The sequence below is a fragment of the Amblyomma americanum genome, chromosome 1 (genome assembly GCF_052857255.1).
Source record: "Amblyomma americanum isolate KBUSLIRL-KWMA chromosome 1, ASM5285725v1, whole genome shotgun sequence".
In the NCBI taxonomy this organism is placed as follows: Eukaryota; Metazoa; Arthropoda; class Arachnida; order Ixodida; family Ixodidae; genus Amblyomma; species Amblyomma americanum.
This window is the reverse complement of record NC_135497.1, coordinates 407293428-407310106: the sequence shown is the minus strand read 5'-3', so window position 1 is coordinate 407310106 and position 16679 is coordinate 407293428. Positions and strand designations below refer to the sequence as shown.

At 46.0% G+C, this 16679-nt stretch overlaps 1 protein-coding gene across 2 annotated transcripts in view; it reads right to left on the bottom strand.

The window, feature by feature from the left end:
- Positions 1–320: 320 nt before the first annotated feature.
- Positions 321–16679, bottom strand: part of LOC144115766 (uncharacterized) — a 36508-nt gene continuing 20149 nt past the window's right edge. For both annotated transcript variants that reach the window (XM_077650271.1, XM_077650270.1), the window contains exons 7-9: positions 14121–14213; positions 12235–12407; positions 321–530 (exon numbers count right to left, since the gene is read on the bottom strand). In XM_077650271.1, coding sequence (XP_077506397.1) covers positions 336–530; positions 12235–12407; positions 14121–14213 — 461 coding nt within the window. In that variant the 3' untranslated portion in view covers positions 321–335. The remainder of the gene's footprint in view (positions 531–12234; positions 12408–14120; positions 14214–16679) is intronic.

Here is a 16679-nt window from a genome sequence, read left to right as displayed (position 1 = left end):
CATTTGAACTTGTCTAAATGACCCTTTAATTAAAATACTGCTTAATTCACAGGGTAAATCACTTTAAACACTCTTCTCTTCAGAGGACTGATACAGAGTTGAACACTAAGTAATGATGTTGCGATGCAGGCATATCATATGATGAACACTTTAATTGGCTATTGTTAATTAGCGTCCTGTGGTGTTGCCATTGCCGATTCTTTTTTTAATGGAAGTTTTTTGTGTCACCTGAATTTTTGTATTTTTGGCACAGCTGTGTTCCGACCTGCTATGAACAAGTAACACGATTGCTGTGACTAAAGAAAAATAAATTTTCAGTCTCCTTTTAATTTAGGTTACAGGGATTCGATATTGCAGCTGCACCAAGCATCTTTTTTCATGGCTTTAGTCATGCCATTGTTTATAGTCATTAGTGAAATCAGTGGATGAAGTAGCGGTACACTGTATGACCCTGACTTACCCTGGCGATGCATTTGGAGTGGACTGCAGCGCCCTGTAGTTACTGCTAGCCTTGTATGTCCTGGACCCATCTGCATAACAAACAGCAACGCTGGTCACGCCATCTTCTCTTCACTCCGGGGCACAATTCACAAGTTTCATACACACGTGCACTTTCGATCATCTCCAACAAAATGCCCCTACTGGCTGACCACACCTCAGCCAGTCAAACAAAACACCACAAGACACACTCAGCGGCAAGTAATGATGTGTTGGAATAGTTTGAGCAGCACGAGAAATCCCGCCATGGTAACCGCTCAAGTGATGCTATTTTCAGTTTTTCACAGAACAGCCTTCAGTGAGGCACTGAAGGAATTCTAGCCGTTTCCTTTAAGGAAATCCTAAATGAGCCCCTGAATTTTTGAGCTATGACCTAGCAACAAGATTGCTGTGACTGAAGAAAGACAAATTTTCAGGCTACTTTTAATTTCGGTTGCTGGGATTCGATATTGCAGCGGCACCAAGCATATTTGTTCACGGCTTTAAGCACGCCATCACTTACGAGTGATTAGCGAAATCAGTGTAAAAATGCAGTTTTTGAACTATGGATGTCAAATGTTGCCTGATGAATGCACTTCTGAAACCAGCGTACCATGTAGTATCATGATGACAAGTTATTTACTCAGAAATCATGAATTTTCCAGAGACTGACAATTTTTTTGTGCTTCACAACATAGCTTCCCGCAAGGGCTTTTCTTGCGAAACATAGCTCACACATTTAGTGCATGATCTACAAGCTAATCTTGATTGTAACATTCAAACTGATGCCATTTTTTATTATTCTGTAACAGCCTTTCACACCGTACCTCATCTACATTTGCTCCTAAAGTCAGAGCAGCTAAATTTACATCTTTGCATGAATCGAGGATTTTCTAACTGGTCCCAGTTTTTTTTTTAACAGCCAAATTTCTACCTCACTCGCTATAACAGGCATCTGACAAAGCTCTGTCTTTTTTCCACTGCTGCTGTTAAAGATTTACCATTGCATAGCAAACATGTAAGGTTTGCATGTTTGCACTGCCGGCTTATCTATTGCACAATAACACATCCCCTCAAGCAGCTATTCAAAAATGATCTTAATCAATTTCAGCAGTGGTGTGACCAATGCCTCATATAACTAAAAACTAATAAATGCAAACCTGCCTTCTTTCTCAGTCACCAACAGCCCCTCCTGTTTGTCTACATGGTCATCACCTCCACAGGTGAACTTGTACAACCTTATGCTAAATACCTTGGCAAAACCTTAAGCAGTGATCTTTCTGGGTTTAATCTGTGGCAATGTGTTTGAGTGCTCGCCTCGGCTTCGGTGGGCCGGGGGCTCGATATCCGTGGCCGCCGGTTCACCCGGCACCTCCACCAATAATGTAACATGAAGGCGTCTAACACAAACACGGAATATACTTACAGAGGGAAAGCACACAGCGCGGCACAGCCAAGCAACCGGGGAAGCTGGGCTCAGCACTACCAACGCGCTTTGTTATCTTCACGTTGCACACCCGAGCGGAGCATGTGGTTCACGTCTATGGCCGTAACAATACCACTAACGTCATATTATTTGAAAACAAATATGCACCGCAGCAAGTAAAATTACTAGCATATACACCACTCATCAGGTTTAGACTAGAATACGCACATCCATGCCAAATAAAACTTAACTAACACACCTAAAGCTTAACAAAATCATGCCGTAAGATTCATTCACTCCAATTACTCTTAATACCAGCCTAACAGCAATAAAATTTCAGTCCGAACTTTTGAACCTTGGCACTGATTGCCACATCTCTAGCCTTTGCTTTCTTTATAAGGCATTTCACAGCTCGCTCAATCAACTTCCATACATAACCCCACCTTGATGTACAGTCTTTGCCAAAAGTAACCGAGCAGCCGCGACGGCCACTGCAGTGGGCTCTCAGCCTATTAAATATTCTGAGACAGTGACGTGCCCCCAAGGTGTCTTCACGGCACAACATTGCAAGCCACCCACTGTGTCTGAGGGAAGGACGCCTCGGCCGCTTCCAAGAACAGTTGGGAAGCGCCCATTAGTCCCTCCTCAGAGGAAGAGCGGTGTGGATGTGTGACAACTATTTATGTGTGTGAGGGCTGGTTGTGCGAAGGGACAATCGCGTTGCCAAGGTCAGCAAAGCCAGACACCCAGCGACCCCGGAGAAGCGAGGCTCTCATTTCGACACTCTCCGGCCTGTGTTTCTTTTCTCTTTATGTAGTGGCAAATAAATCCTAGTTCGTTGTTTTCAAAGACGTCGTTCTCCCGTACGTCACTGAAAAACGAACACAGCCAAGCGGCGACGCTGCTGGTCCCCGGCACTGGCCACTGCTGCCCGGCTACGAGCGTAAACTGGGTGACTTTAGCCTGTGCTCTCTCCCTCCTTCCTTGGAATATAAGAAGTGAGCAGGTAGTATGTGCGGCGAGCAATTTCACGCCTCCGAAGTGCTGTCATACTGAGCACGAGCGCAGGCTTACGTCAGCCAATTTACACTCGCAGCCAGGAAGCAGCGGCCAGCGCGAAGATAGCTGGGTCATCGCTCGGCTGCTTGCGCAGCTGCTCGGGCACTTTTGGCAAATGCAGTACATCCTATTGCATTGTGCATCCTTTTCATATTGCTTGACCACTTCTTGGAACCGCTGTATTGCTGGCTGATTTTATCCCTCGAACAACTGTTGACTTAAATGGCCTTCCTCACGTCATTGCTGCCGTCACCAGGCCATTGACATATGTGACGACGACTAATCATACTGAAACACTGCAATCATCACAGACATGGAATCATACCCCTTACACCTCGAAAGGGGTGTTTATAAAATGGATCGAAACAAAGCATGTCCACGCAAGCTGTCCAACCTCCTAGAATGGACTTCAGATACTGGTAGAGAATGCATGCCTTCGCGCATGCTATGCACCGCTCTTTTCATATCACTCAAAGTGGTGGTGCCTGGCCGGAGCACAACGACACACACTTTCTTCAAATTTCCACCTTTCCTGACCAATCATATGTGGAACCTGGCAGGAGGGTGAGATAGCATTTATACGATGCAGGTTGCGTTTGTGCACGTCCTGTCTTGAAAGCAAGTAACGAACAGATGCAGCATATCCATACTGCATTGCATACATAGCAGGCAACGCTGCCAAAGCTAGCATGCCTGTTAGCACATACAAAGTCCGCGCCAAAAAAGTAGTTCACCCTACAACCAAAGTGAACACAAGCATATTTCGTTGCGACATATTTTAAGTGTCTTGAATGGCAATCTCCTGGACTTCGCATCACCTCTTGCCACATTTTCATCCTTCAACTCGTCAAGACTTTGAGAACTAAGAATGACTGGTGGTCTGATACATGGCAGGCAGGGCGAATCGCCCTTAGTCCATCCGCACCTAAAAATTAGTTCACACTCGGTGACAATTACAGAGGGTTCAAGTCCTCAGCGGCTCACAGCTTCCAACATAATTTTCAGTGCTACCACTTCGTTTTATATCGCTCTTTGGTTTCGTTAAAACACTCCAGAGTTTTCGAGAAGGATGAATGATAGGTGGGGGAGAAATACAGGTTAGCACATGCACTACTTCTGCAGTCTCTGCTGTGTTGCCTGCTACGTATGAAATAGAGTACAAAAAAAGGGCACTTAGGGCTAACAATTGGCCCATGCCTTAGAAATGCCGTTTTCAGTTGTTTTGAGGGAAGTGCTACTGCATAACTCCTGGCGTCAACACCACTGTCATTCAGCCAGCAGAACAGCAAGCGAACATGCACCAGCCTTTGACATGGCCACTTCAGTCGTCCAGTTATTGGGCAGTCACAGTGCCCAGTGAACAATTTGTGTTTTTGTTTGCCTCTGTTGTATTAGTGCACTGCTGATGTAGGATCTCTGTGTATCGTAACCTCCCTGCAGTGCTCTGTGGTAAAATAGTTTCGTGAACTTTCGACTCCTACCCAACCCCTGCCTTGCAACCGCTGGAAGCTGGGCACCAAACGGCCATCTCTTTTTCTTACTTGGTAGTTCGACTTAAGCTGAGCTTGTTGCATAAGTCGAGGACATCATATGCGAGACTGGAACAGCTGCCCCCCCTCCCATCCCCCACACTCTAAGAGTCTGGGTACACGCCATTAATGTGTATGTCACAATGAACTAGTTTTTAAGTTTCTTTCCAAATGTTCATTTGGATGAGCAGTGGGGCCTTGTTAAAATACACCCATCTAAACCAGACCACTGTTTATAAATTAGCCACTCCCAATACAAATATTTCTTGTCGAGGTACGGAAGTACAAAATTTAGGCAGCGACACGATGCTTCACTGCAAATTCCAATATTTTCAAAAGTTAACGTGATTAGATTAAATGCAAAATCTTTCTTCAAGACATGTGGCCATGCATAGTAAATTTATTGTACAGTAAATATTTCACACGCTGTTTTTACTACATAGCTGCACTAAAAAAAGGCGATCTCTCAGTTTGTCTCCATGGTTGACTGACAGGTGAGCTTACTGAACTTTGTGGTTACAGAATGCGAAGTGTTTAAAATGTTCTGCCAGCAGATGAGTCATTCTGCTCACCAAATTTTGTTTGCAAAGTAGAAAAAGTCATTTCGTAGACATGACAGTAGCTCTTGCAGCCACTGTCATGCAGCCAGGCCTGGATGGCACGATGGTGCCCAAAGCGTCGCCCTGTCGTCTCAGCAACATGGTAATGATAGTGCCATTTTACAGGTGGAGGTGATGAGGGTAAAAAGACTGATTAAAATTTAGTGCACTTCCACTGTGTGCACCTCATTCTGTGATGCATCCGCTGCGCGGCATGGTGCTACTGGGAAAGAAAAGTGACAATCGGAATGGGTGTTTTTCTAGTAATCTCCGCTATTTTTACAACATGAAGTCACCGTTCAGATCTTTCCACGAATGGCATCTCATCCAGCAATGGTATGACAAACTGAGGCTTGTGATGTACTAAGTCCAAAGCTATTATCTTCCAAGCATATGAAGTTGCCCACATGTAGTTCCCGCCTCAACACAGAAAGCACAGTCTGGTTCACTGCCATCTTTGAGATGGAGATTAAATGGATAAGTGCAGCACTAACAGTGTACTGCACAGCAGGTGTGCCCACACCTGGTGAGTACATCTGTTTGGGTTAGATGACGCCAGCACAGTTGCAAGCTATTTCCCTGAAGCAAGACCACACCATCACTGCATGCAAAGAAATTTTTCACTGCACGGGGAAGCTGACTACAGTCGAGCCCGCTTATAACAAACATAGCGACACGCGGCGTCCATTCATTATATCCCGAAGATCGCAGTAAGTGGACCACAGCTTTAAAGACAGTTGCTTGTCAAAACACAAATTTTTTTCTTTGCGAAAGTCCGTTATAGACATCTCTTTGCAGCGCAGATGCGATGAGGGAGGTTTCCAGTCTATTTAAAGCAGAAGTGTACTCTTCGCCGAGGCCCTTGGCATAGACAAGTTGTCTGAGGCCCTCTATTGCTACAGGTGCGCTTATGTGTGCTGGCTCCAAAGTTTCGTCCTCAACCGCGTCACTCTCGTTCGTCCCGCACTTTAGAAACCATGTGCTCGTCCGTGCATGGTTCCGCGGTGTCGGCATCGTCATCGACAGAAATAAAATCAATCCACCCAATGTCATGGTCACCCACGTCGGAGTCGACAACCCGCTGCCACAAATCGCCGCCGGGCTGGTCATCTTCCGAAGCATCAGGCTCAGCATCAGACAATCGACGAAGCCGGCATTGCGCAGAAGCAGTTCCGCTTGCCAGTGGCCGTCACCTCTGCCTAGGCTGCTTTCATCATTTCTACCGCTGAATACAATGAAAATAGGCACGGTGTTCCCGTCCGCCATTCCGAATTACCACGGCCCGAGATTTTAACGAAGCCAACGAAACGTCCGCACCGCAACAAGAGAGAGAAAAGCGTGCGATGGGGTAGACGCGCAATGCATACAGGCGGCAATCAAGCCAATCAAGCTGTAGATATAGATGCACAGTGCCAGCAGAGAGACCAATGAGGGGCATTCATGAGCGTCAGTGCAGCCACCTCTTGGCTCCCACAAAAGGCCTGCTTCACGGAGCGTGGCCTCTGCAATGGGCACATTTGATTGCTGAGGCCACGCGCGGATTTGCAAGAGAGTGACGAGAGGGGAGCGGAGTAGTGAGGAGGGGCAGGAGGATGATCTTGGAAGATGCATCGGCGGGGAAGTGTAGCTCGCTTGAAAGCGGCACGAAACAGGGCGGGCAGTCCGCCTGCGATGAGGCTCGGCCCGAAAACATACCGCGCGCCAGGCGCACAAAGGGGTCGGAGGCAGGTTATCTCGCATCGCGCCGCTGGGTTTACGCCGTCCATTCACTGTAATCGATCAGCAGGGATTAATGGCGTTCGTTATACGTGTGATTTTGTGCCATTGAAACAATGTGTAGTTTGATGGTCGCGCAGGTCTCGTTCGTTATAAGCGAAAGCTCAAGTGGGGCCATTATATGTGGGCTCGACTGTAGTGTGTGCGTGTGTTGGGTTTTATGGCGCTAAGCAGCTGAGGTTTTCATGCGCCAAACTAGGGGTAGTCAGATCTCCCTGTTGTGCTGGCAGAATAGTTCTTAAAAAATCCACAATTTTCTGATGACATTTCCTTTTTTTGGGAATGAACCACTCGTTAAAAGTCTACTATTGCATTCTCTCCTAAGAGCAAGCTAGGGTGGAAAGGGACATGTTTGTGGTAAAATATTGTAAAGCACTTTTTTCTTCAGTTTTCTATTTTTCTACATGAAAATCAAACATGGTTTACTATGACCACTTTGACTATGAAGTTGCGCAACGCGCATATGTCCAATGCGAGGATGGCATCACATTACTTCAATAAAGCATTCTTGGTATTGACACGACTTCCATACGCCAAAGATGTGCTTCACCACTCATCATCCCAAGTGAACTGCCATTTCTTATTAGTTTACTCTTTACTAGTTTTAACCAACCATTGTGCGGAGTGTTTACACTGTCTAGTTTGCTTTGGTGAGCGCGTGCCGCACAACTGCCAGCTCTTTCATTATCGGATTGGCTGACATGGCTCGGGACCTAGCATAATTTTACTGTTAGTCTATTTTTGGCTGCTGCTATACTGTGGATTATATCTTCTATTAATGGTTGTACTGCGTTACTGCAGTGTAGCCCTTTTAGAATGCTTACAGAGTGTGTGTTAGACCTCTTGTATTATTTTCCCCGTTGCAACGCAGACACCGTAGCATTCGGCTTTGAAGAATGATGAGCTCTGCAATAATCTTATCGTCTACCAGTTGTCTTGTACAACTGCGCTTCCAACATAAACTGCTGTTTTTAACCCGTCTATGTCGAATTCAACGCAGTTCTCATACAAGTGTAAGGTATTCTCACAGGATGTGCTTCGGTGGGGTTTGATTCTTATGAAAGCGTGTCAGAGAAAGATCCCACACTGCAGGGAGGTTGTAACATGGAGGGAGTGCACGGTTTCAGCTTGTGCACCGTACCTGGCTATGTTTCCATAATTCCAGTTCGATGCATTTATCCTCAAATCGCATTAGTAATGGCCTGACTGCTTGTTGTTTATTACCGACTATTGTTCTGGACGTGCACTGGATGACTATGGGCTAGCAGAGGTGGTGTAAAAGTTTGGTCTATTTGGTTTATGGGATTCAACGTTCCAAAGCGACTCGGGCTATCAGAGAAGATGTAGCGGAGGACTCCGGAAAATTTCGAACACCTGGGGTTCTTTAACATGCACTGACATAGCACACTACATGGGCCTCTAGGATTTCGCCTTCATCGAAATGTGACCGCCACGGCCGGCATTGAACCCGGTCTTTAGGGTGAGCAGCTAAGCACCACAACCACTGAGCCACCGCGGCGGCCGGTGCTCTAGAAGTGATCGAATTCTAAGGATGTATGCGCATGTCAGCATAGTTCTATATTCAAGGGGTGGCTCAATCGTTTCGACATAAAGGCTAGTTATGGGTGATGTTCTGTGCGCGCCTGTTGCAAGGCACAGTCCCAAGTTGTGCACCGGGTCTAGCTGTTTTAGGCAAGACGACGTCGCTGATCTGTAAATCGTACACCTTTAATCTAAAGCAGAACATACTAGGGAAGGGTAAGTATGTATAAGGCAAGTCTTGTGGGCACTGAAGTGCACTTGAGTTGAGCAGAGCGAGTCCTTTGAACTAGCAGACATTATGGCCAGTAGCCACGGGCTGATATTGCAGTTTCTAGCAGCATTTGTTCTTTTCATGCGAGTGAGGAACACTCGAAGTCATAAAAGTTGTTTCTGGGTCCTAATGCACTAAAACATATCTGACAGATAGGTGGCAAGATCATCATCATCAGCAGCAGCAGCACGACTACACCAACTGAAGGGCAAAGGCCTCTCCCATGCCTCTCCAATTAACCCGGTCCTTTGCCAGCTGCGCTCTCCCTATGCCTGCGAACTTCTAAATCTCGTCCGCTCACCTAACCTTCTGCTGTTCCCTGCTACGCTTACCGTCTCTTGGCAAGCGTAGCAGTTTGGAAGTGCCACATCGGCCACAAGCGCAGATGAATAGTACAATTTTTTAAAAATACATACAAAATTCGAGTGCTGCTTTCAGAGACGATGTAGTAGAGGACTCCGGTGCAACTTGACTCAAATGTACGGGACCATTCGCAGGTTATTCTACATTTCATATATTTAAACGCACACCACAAATTTCCTGAAACGTGTCGTGCAGAGCCCAATTTTACCCGATTAGATGACACAAGTACTGCTCGCAAGAATGGTCACCAAGTCTCTCGGGCAAAAGCCTTGCTGGACTCGCAGCATGATAGCATATCTGCGTGGTGCTTGTGACACGGGAAAGACCGCGTTGTCTGACACTTACGTAGAGTCCTCCTTTACTTCCTTTATGGGTATGCAGTAAGCAACAACCAAAGGTCGCTCAGGGTAGCAGGGTGCAGTCAAAGAATACAGGCATGGCAGGGGAAGGCATTCTAGTCCCCAGGGGCAATGGTATCAGGCATTTTACGTGGATGGGGTGGCTGTAGCTGGCCCTAAGCACACCTAATTAGAGATCAATAAGAAAGGTTCCATAGCAGACAAATCCTGCCTGTCAGTGGCGATTATCATCATGTGTCTCTACAACATCTCTCTAAATAGCATCAGAACAAGCTCAACTTGCACTTCAACTGGCCGTTTGCTAGAGGGGACCCACTACTGTGCATGCGCATCACCATTCATGCTTTTGCCTGCACAGTCAGCAACAAGACTGCACTGAATGAGATGGCGCACAGTGCCGTGTGGAGGCTACACGTGCATGCAGAATGCCAGAGCTATTTTATCAGTACACTGGAAAAAAGCTCTGCCTCCCCACCCTCCCTTAGAAAGTAATGAAACAATTCTACATTTTCGAGGCTGGCTCTGCAGGTGGAAAAGAAAATATTCTCGTGACGAAGGAAAGAAGATTACAAGATGAGTGGATGAGAGTGGCACAGATGAGGAGAAGATGGACCTTAATCTGAGCTCCTACAGTAAATGACTTGCACCGAACTAGTGGACATGAGTGAAAACAGCTTCACTCCCAATATAACAGCTATTTGCAACAAACAATGAAGCAGTGATTCTTTAGCTGAGGGAGTCTGAATACTAGCTCTTGGTTTTCAATTAAGGGGTGCAGAGACCGATAAATGAAAGTGTTAACGGACCCCGCCCATGTTTCGTCAGCAGCACCTAATACTTTTGTGTTCTTGTGTTCCCGCTTCAGTTAGTCTGTTCATATGTTTCATCTGACACTGATGGCACAGGTTTGAACTTTTCCACTGCACAAGTAGCACACAAGTCTCAGGGGGTAAATAAAGCAGGCATGCATAGCCTTCACTTCAATGTGTCCTACTGCATGGAGGCTTACAAATGTACCAGACACAGGCTGTCCCAGATCAAAAAACCCTGCTTAAAGGTCCCTCTGGGAATGCCAGGCGGCTGCTGAGGTTGCACTGGACATTCAGGTCTAACGTGCACCTTAGGAGAACCACGACCACTGTAAGCATGGCCGGCTAGAGAAAAGAAACCCCACTTAATATGAACCCATGCCAGACACTCCTTAGCTCAGCATATGGCGCACATGGACTTGGAGCCTAACACGTGCATGCCCAACATGTTTGGCATGCACATGTTGGGCATGCATGTTGCCCAACATTGCATGTGCAAGCAAGACAAGCTCCCAACTCTAGCAGAGTGCAAGAGAGATACGAGAAAGGGCAAGAGCTAGTGCTCTTTAATAATAAATACAAAAATATTAGAAATCTCACTTAAGCAGAAACACAACAATGCCAGAAATGTGGTACCAAAATTTGGCCCCAAAAAGTGGTGCCGTAACAAAACTTGCAATTGGTCAAGAGCGGGAAAATACAAAATGAAACCAGTAGTTATTACTAGTACTTGCAACCCACCCACCACAAAGGAATAGAAAATAATTTCAGTGGACTGAGAATATAATTATAACGGAATTGCAATGCTTTCGCATTACTCGCATGCTCCTTAAGTGCCACTCAGTAATTTTTTTTCGGTTTTACCGTGCCAATGTGAGGAACATGCATAATGAAGAGAACAGAAATACTGCTGGAATGGAGAGTACGCCACACGATTTGTTCTTTTTGCAGGCATGAGACATGGCAGCATGTGATTGATCTAGGGGGTATACAATATGGGTAGAACAGAGGGCACAGCCTGCACAGCAAAACAAGCCATGGAGCAAAGTGGACATGCACTGCAATGATGGACTGGATGGTGTAATGGCTAGCAGGCAGCATTTAGAGCCAAAGGTGCCAAAACCACTAAAGTAACACGCACTACGATACTCGGGGTCAACTTTTTGGCAATGCAGCAGAGGCTAGGTAGGAGAGGGAAAGAGATTGACCTTTGTCTCCGTGTTGTGGGGAGTGGACTCCTGAGGCGTAGTGACCCGTACCATCTCTCCCATTCCTCCCTTTTCACCCCTCCGCCCAACAACAAAACCCCACCACCCATGGCATGCGGACAAATGCCAGTCTGTCTGTTTCCTACCTAGCCTCTGCTGCATTGCCAAAAAATGTTGTCTGTTAACATAGTTCCTTGTGCCAGCCACACATGGCCAGACATCTTTTCACTGGGTCATTGCTACAAGAGATTGATTCTCTCCAGTGATCACTCAGCAGTGAGCAGTGAGGTCAAGGCTTGCGGCCTAGGGATGCGGTCGGTCACGTGATAAACGGCAGAGAAGGAAGGGGATAGGTCCTCTGTATTGTTTTCAAGTAATTTTTAACTTGATAGTTGGCTAAATTGGCCGGATATTGTGCTCTTGCAATGGTCAAATTTATTAAAGTTTTCACGGTATACGATCGCTGGCGAGTATTCGGGAATCCACGAATATCAATTTTCGAATAACAATACGAATCGAATATCAAACATATTCGATTAGTATTCGAAATTTCGAATATTCGCACACCCCTATTAAAGAGCTCACAGTGCCTACTGGTTTCACTAACAGCCATCATGAGCCTAACAAGTGCAGCGCTTCCTCCAGGCTACTCAAGGCCTGTACAAGTAACCTCTGCAGGAAACTTCCAATGACCTTTCGTATAGAGCGGTACGAGAGGTTTACAGTCGTGAAGCACCTCCACTGAATGCAATCGCCAACAGCAGAAATGAGCAAGCGTAAAGGCTCAGGTCATATAAAGCATTGAATGTCACATACCAAGCCTGTAGCCATCTGTGCTGTCTGCTGCTCCTGCAGACCTTGGACTGTGGACTGCAGCAATGACAAGGTGGATACGTTGGCTGCAGCACATTCATCCACAAGTTTCCTGGCTTCTGAGGTGTGTGCCACAAATGCAGCCTGGTGTTGCTGAATGAGACTGCACAGTGGTGCTGCAGGCCAAAAGAAAGTATGCGGTCAGATGGAGAGTTCTTATTCATGGCTTAAAAAAATGAAAAAAACCTGAAGGAAACTCAATGCTAGGTAGTCAATCTTTGCAAGCCAACCTTTATAAAAGCCATTCTCTCCTAAAAAGTACCCAGGTTTTCTCTATAAATTCAGTGCGTGGCAGGTAAATTAGACCTGCTTATTTGTATGCTTCATGAAGAATTTCATTCTTTCATGACTGTCATAGGGCAAGTGAATTCATGTTTTGGGATAAAGTCTAGGTAGTTGTGCTCTTTGACCAGCTATTCGAGACAATGCCGTCACAACCCTGTGCAGCCTGTCAGCCACGCAAATTAGCATACTTTCCGTGCACAAAATACTACAGTAGTGCCTAAAAGGGCCCTGCCACGGAAGTCAAGCATTAGGTATTTATTCTTTATATGCAAAGCATGTGACATTTTGATGCCTTAAAGGCCAAAGACATCGCCGAAGTCACAATATTGAACATTTTATCTTCTCTAGAAATGCTGGTTTCGAGCCGATTGTGTCGAAACACACTGGCAATTTTCGGCGGTGGAAATAAGGTGGCAGCCAGATTGGGTGTTCCCTTTCAGACTGGCTAATTCTCAGATTGTTTTCTGCTCCTCTAGTGAGTTCCAGCCATTGACCTAATGTCAAAGCATTTCACAACTCGCATCACACAACCCACTGAACAGATTATGAGCAAAAAGATATAGAAAGGTATATAACAACTTCAAGGATACAACTACAGAAAAAAGCAGCAAATGGCCCTTAGTAGAGGCCCCTTCCAACAAATGGCACTGACCTATTGCCACAACATCACGGTCAACTGCCCAGCACCTGCTAGCATAGCACTGCAGGTGGCTACCAGGAACAAAGTAGTTGACCATAGTGTCACACATTAAACTAACATCATTGGTTGCAAAGCCTCCTTTTAGGACCAATCCCTTGTTCGTTCTCGAAATGCATCTTACTATATTCTGAATGCAAATTGTCTGTTAAGCTCGAGAGGAGTGGATTATCATTACAGATCAAATATTTTGCACTCTTGTATACCTATAGCCCTCCAGCAACACCACTGATCACTAGTTAGTACACACACCAAGGCTTGCAAGCAATGAGACAGGTTTCGAGTGTGGTGCAGAAAAATAATGCGTGAACATTGCATGTTTCAATTAGAGACACGTCAAAAGAACATCGCCACAGCTGAAATCAGACAGGAGGAGATGTCATGCAGAAATACTGCATGGTACTTTAAAAAGCCTGGTAGCGCACACATCACAGCACACTTAGGCTGACCACCGGGGGCTGATAAATTTCTTAAACCATGATCAACACACGTGACCATCTGCAGTATAATCTAGTGAACACTTGGCAGTTGCTCAACTCTGCATCTTTCCACTGTACAGTTTCAGAGGTTAAAAAGATTGGAAGGACCACTTTAGACTGCAACCTAATTTCCAATTCCGCAATAGAAACAGTCCCTTTACACTACACTATCATAAGAAGTCTACTTCAGTTTTAGGGACCCCAAAGTGCTGACTACACCTCCGTTATTGTTCGATGCAAAATCCAAGTGGTAGTGAATTGGGCAAGCAAAGGTACTGTCGAGTGAACCACCTAAAGCTGGTGTCCACTTGAACCAGGAGAAACAGAGAGAGAGACTGCAATGCAAATGCAAAGGCGGCTCTGCTTACTGACTGCTCCAGTGATGTCAGATGGCTGCAGACCTACTGGAGGTCTTGATGTAAGCACCTCAAAACAGCCATGGTCTGTGTCAGCACGGCCCGCTGGAACAAATCAATAAGCCGTACTTGATGTCACTGATGCCAAAAAGACTTTTGATGAGCCAAGCACCCAAAATCAAGATTAGCCAAAGGCACACTTATACTGCACAAAAATTTCTTATGCTCCTTTCTTGCTACAAGCAGAAAGAAGACAGAGGATAAAACAAAGGCTTTTCAGCTTCCTCCAGGGCAAAGCTAGCATCAGTGCTCTCTCCACAACCCAGAAGCTGCAAGATACGAGAGTCACAGCTGCGGCATATTGTGTTTACAGCAATATAGCCCTAGTTTTTTTTTTTTTTTACACCGCGAGCTGTATCCGTCATGAATTACAAGTGGTGTCTGGTGGCGGTTCAGGGAAGCTTATCCGGACCAGTGTGCAGCTGGCATGACGTTGCTAGTCAAGCGCGCATTACGTCACACCTCAGAAGCAATAGACTGGAATAGGCAGCCGCTGCTAGATCCCCTCAATGAACTAAAGGTAATGACATCTCCTCCCTCCTCCTCCTCCTCCTATGCTGGTGCTCCTTCTCTCAACTCTTCTTGGACACCAACAGTGGCAGCAGCTAGGCCGGGTGCGCATAGTGGATGCACCCAACGCTCCCGCCCGTGGTCGAGCCCGCGACAGTGGATACCCTCGAAGTGTTTTTCGGATGGTGCCTTCTTCCAAATCTCACTTGGAACTTAACGCTGCCAAGAATAATTGGAACGACATGCACTCTGGGTGCAAATATTTAGCTTTTACTTTTGTTAAAGACACGTACAGTCTAGGCTTTATATGAACCGGTGGTGGTGTAATGCTTCCGTAACATATTCTACACTCAAAGGCACGTTTTCAAGCATAATCTGTTGTGCCTTTCAGGACGTAGTTGCCCACTAGTCTTAAATTTTATTTCAATTTTTTAGTTCTGCAAAGCTCGGCAATTGTTTTGCAGTGACTATGCCCCAGATACATCACAGGCTAAGGTTGAAAGGATCTGAGTGGCTGTAGTTACTTGTGTTTGTGTGTAGACTGGTGAACACGATGCCCTTTACATGGCTGTGATCAAAAGAATTTTTATGTAGGATGAATTGTCTTAGTTGACTGTTGTAGTTACTTGTGTTTGCGTGTAGACTGGAGAACACGATGCCCTTTACATGGTTGTGATCGCAAGAATTTTGATGCAGGATGAATTGTCTTAGTTGACTAACGGCAACCACAAAAGTCTTAACCATAGCTATGCGCGAAGCAGCAGCACTGCGTGACTCAATAGAATGCTGTTCGCTTGGGTGACTGAATCTTGCGTCAACACAGGCAATATTAGCTGATAAGAGGACACTGGCTTCTGCTGTGTAATTTTCATGCATAACGTGAAGCAGCCAGCCAGTTTTGCACCTCTAATCTGTGGCCACGACGACGACTGTGAATATGTTTGCGAGTACATTTAACGAGGGTCCTCGCTTGCATACTCAAATGTTAACTGCGAAGATCCAGTGCATTGAAGAGAGCTGCTGTTATTGTGCCTAGGCAGAGTAATGGCTGACTTTCATAACCCCGCCAGAGGAAATACATTCAGCAATAATAGCAACATCATAGCTAGACCTGCACTGCGAGCAGCATGAACAGTGGGGATGCAATATTGAGAACCGCTGCTTTAGTCTCGAATTTGTGAGTGAATGAATCCAACTACAACAAAAGAAATACGTCCCGCAATGCACGCAACGTCACAGCTAGACCTGCACAGTGAACATAGCGTGAACGGCGAAGCTCTAACATGAAACGAAACTTTTGAGACGAGCCCGCCAACGGGTCCAACTACAACCTAACGAATATGCCAGACAATCCCCGCAACATCAATCCTTGAGCTGCAGAGCCAGCAGTGGGAACAGCAGGGCTCAGACAACACGACGCGTGGTTTTTGTAGTCAGCACATCATCCTCATCATCAGCCTGACTACACCTAGAGCCAGAGCAAGGCAAAGGCCTCTCCCATGTCTCTACAATTACCCCGTCCTTTGCCAGCTGCGCCCACTTTATGCCTGCAAACTTCCTAATCTTGTCCGCCCACCTAACCTTCTGCCGCCCCTTCCCATGCTTGCCTTTTCTTGGAATCCACTCTCTTACCCTTAAGGACCAGCGGATATCTTCCCTTCGCATTACATGCTCTGCCCAAGCCCATTTCTTCCCCTTGATTTCGACTACGATGTCATTAACACGCATTTGTTCCCTCACCCACTCTGACAGCTTCCTGTCTCTTAGCGTTACACCTATCATTTTTCTTTCCATAGCTCACTGCATTGTCCTTAACTTGAGTTAAACCCTTTTCATTAGCCTCCACATTTCTGCCCCGTAGGTCAGTACAAGTAAGATACAGCTGTTTTACACTTTTCTCTTGAGGGATATTGGTAAACTGCCATTCATGATCCGAGAGAACTTGCCATATGCACTCCACCCCATTCTTATTTTTCTAGTTATTTCCCTCTCGTGATCCGA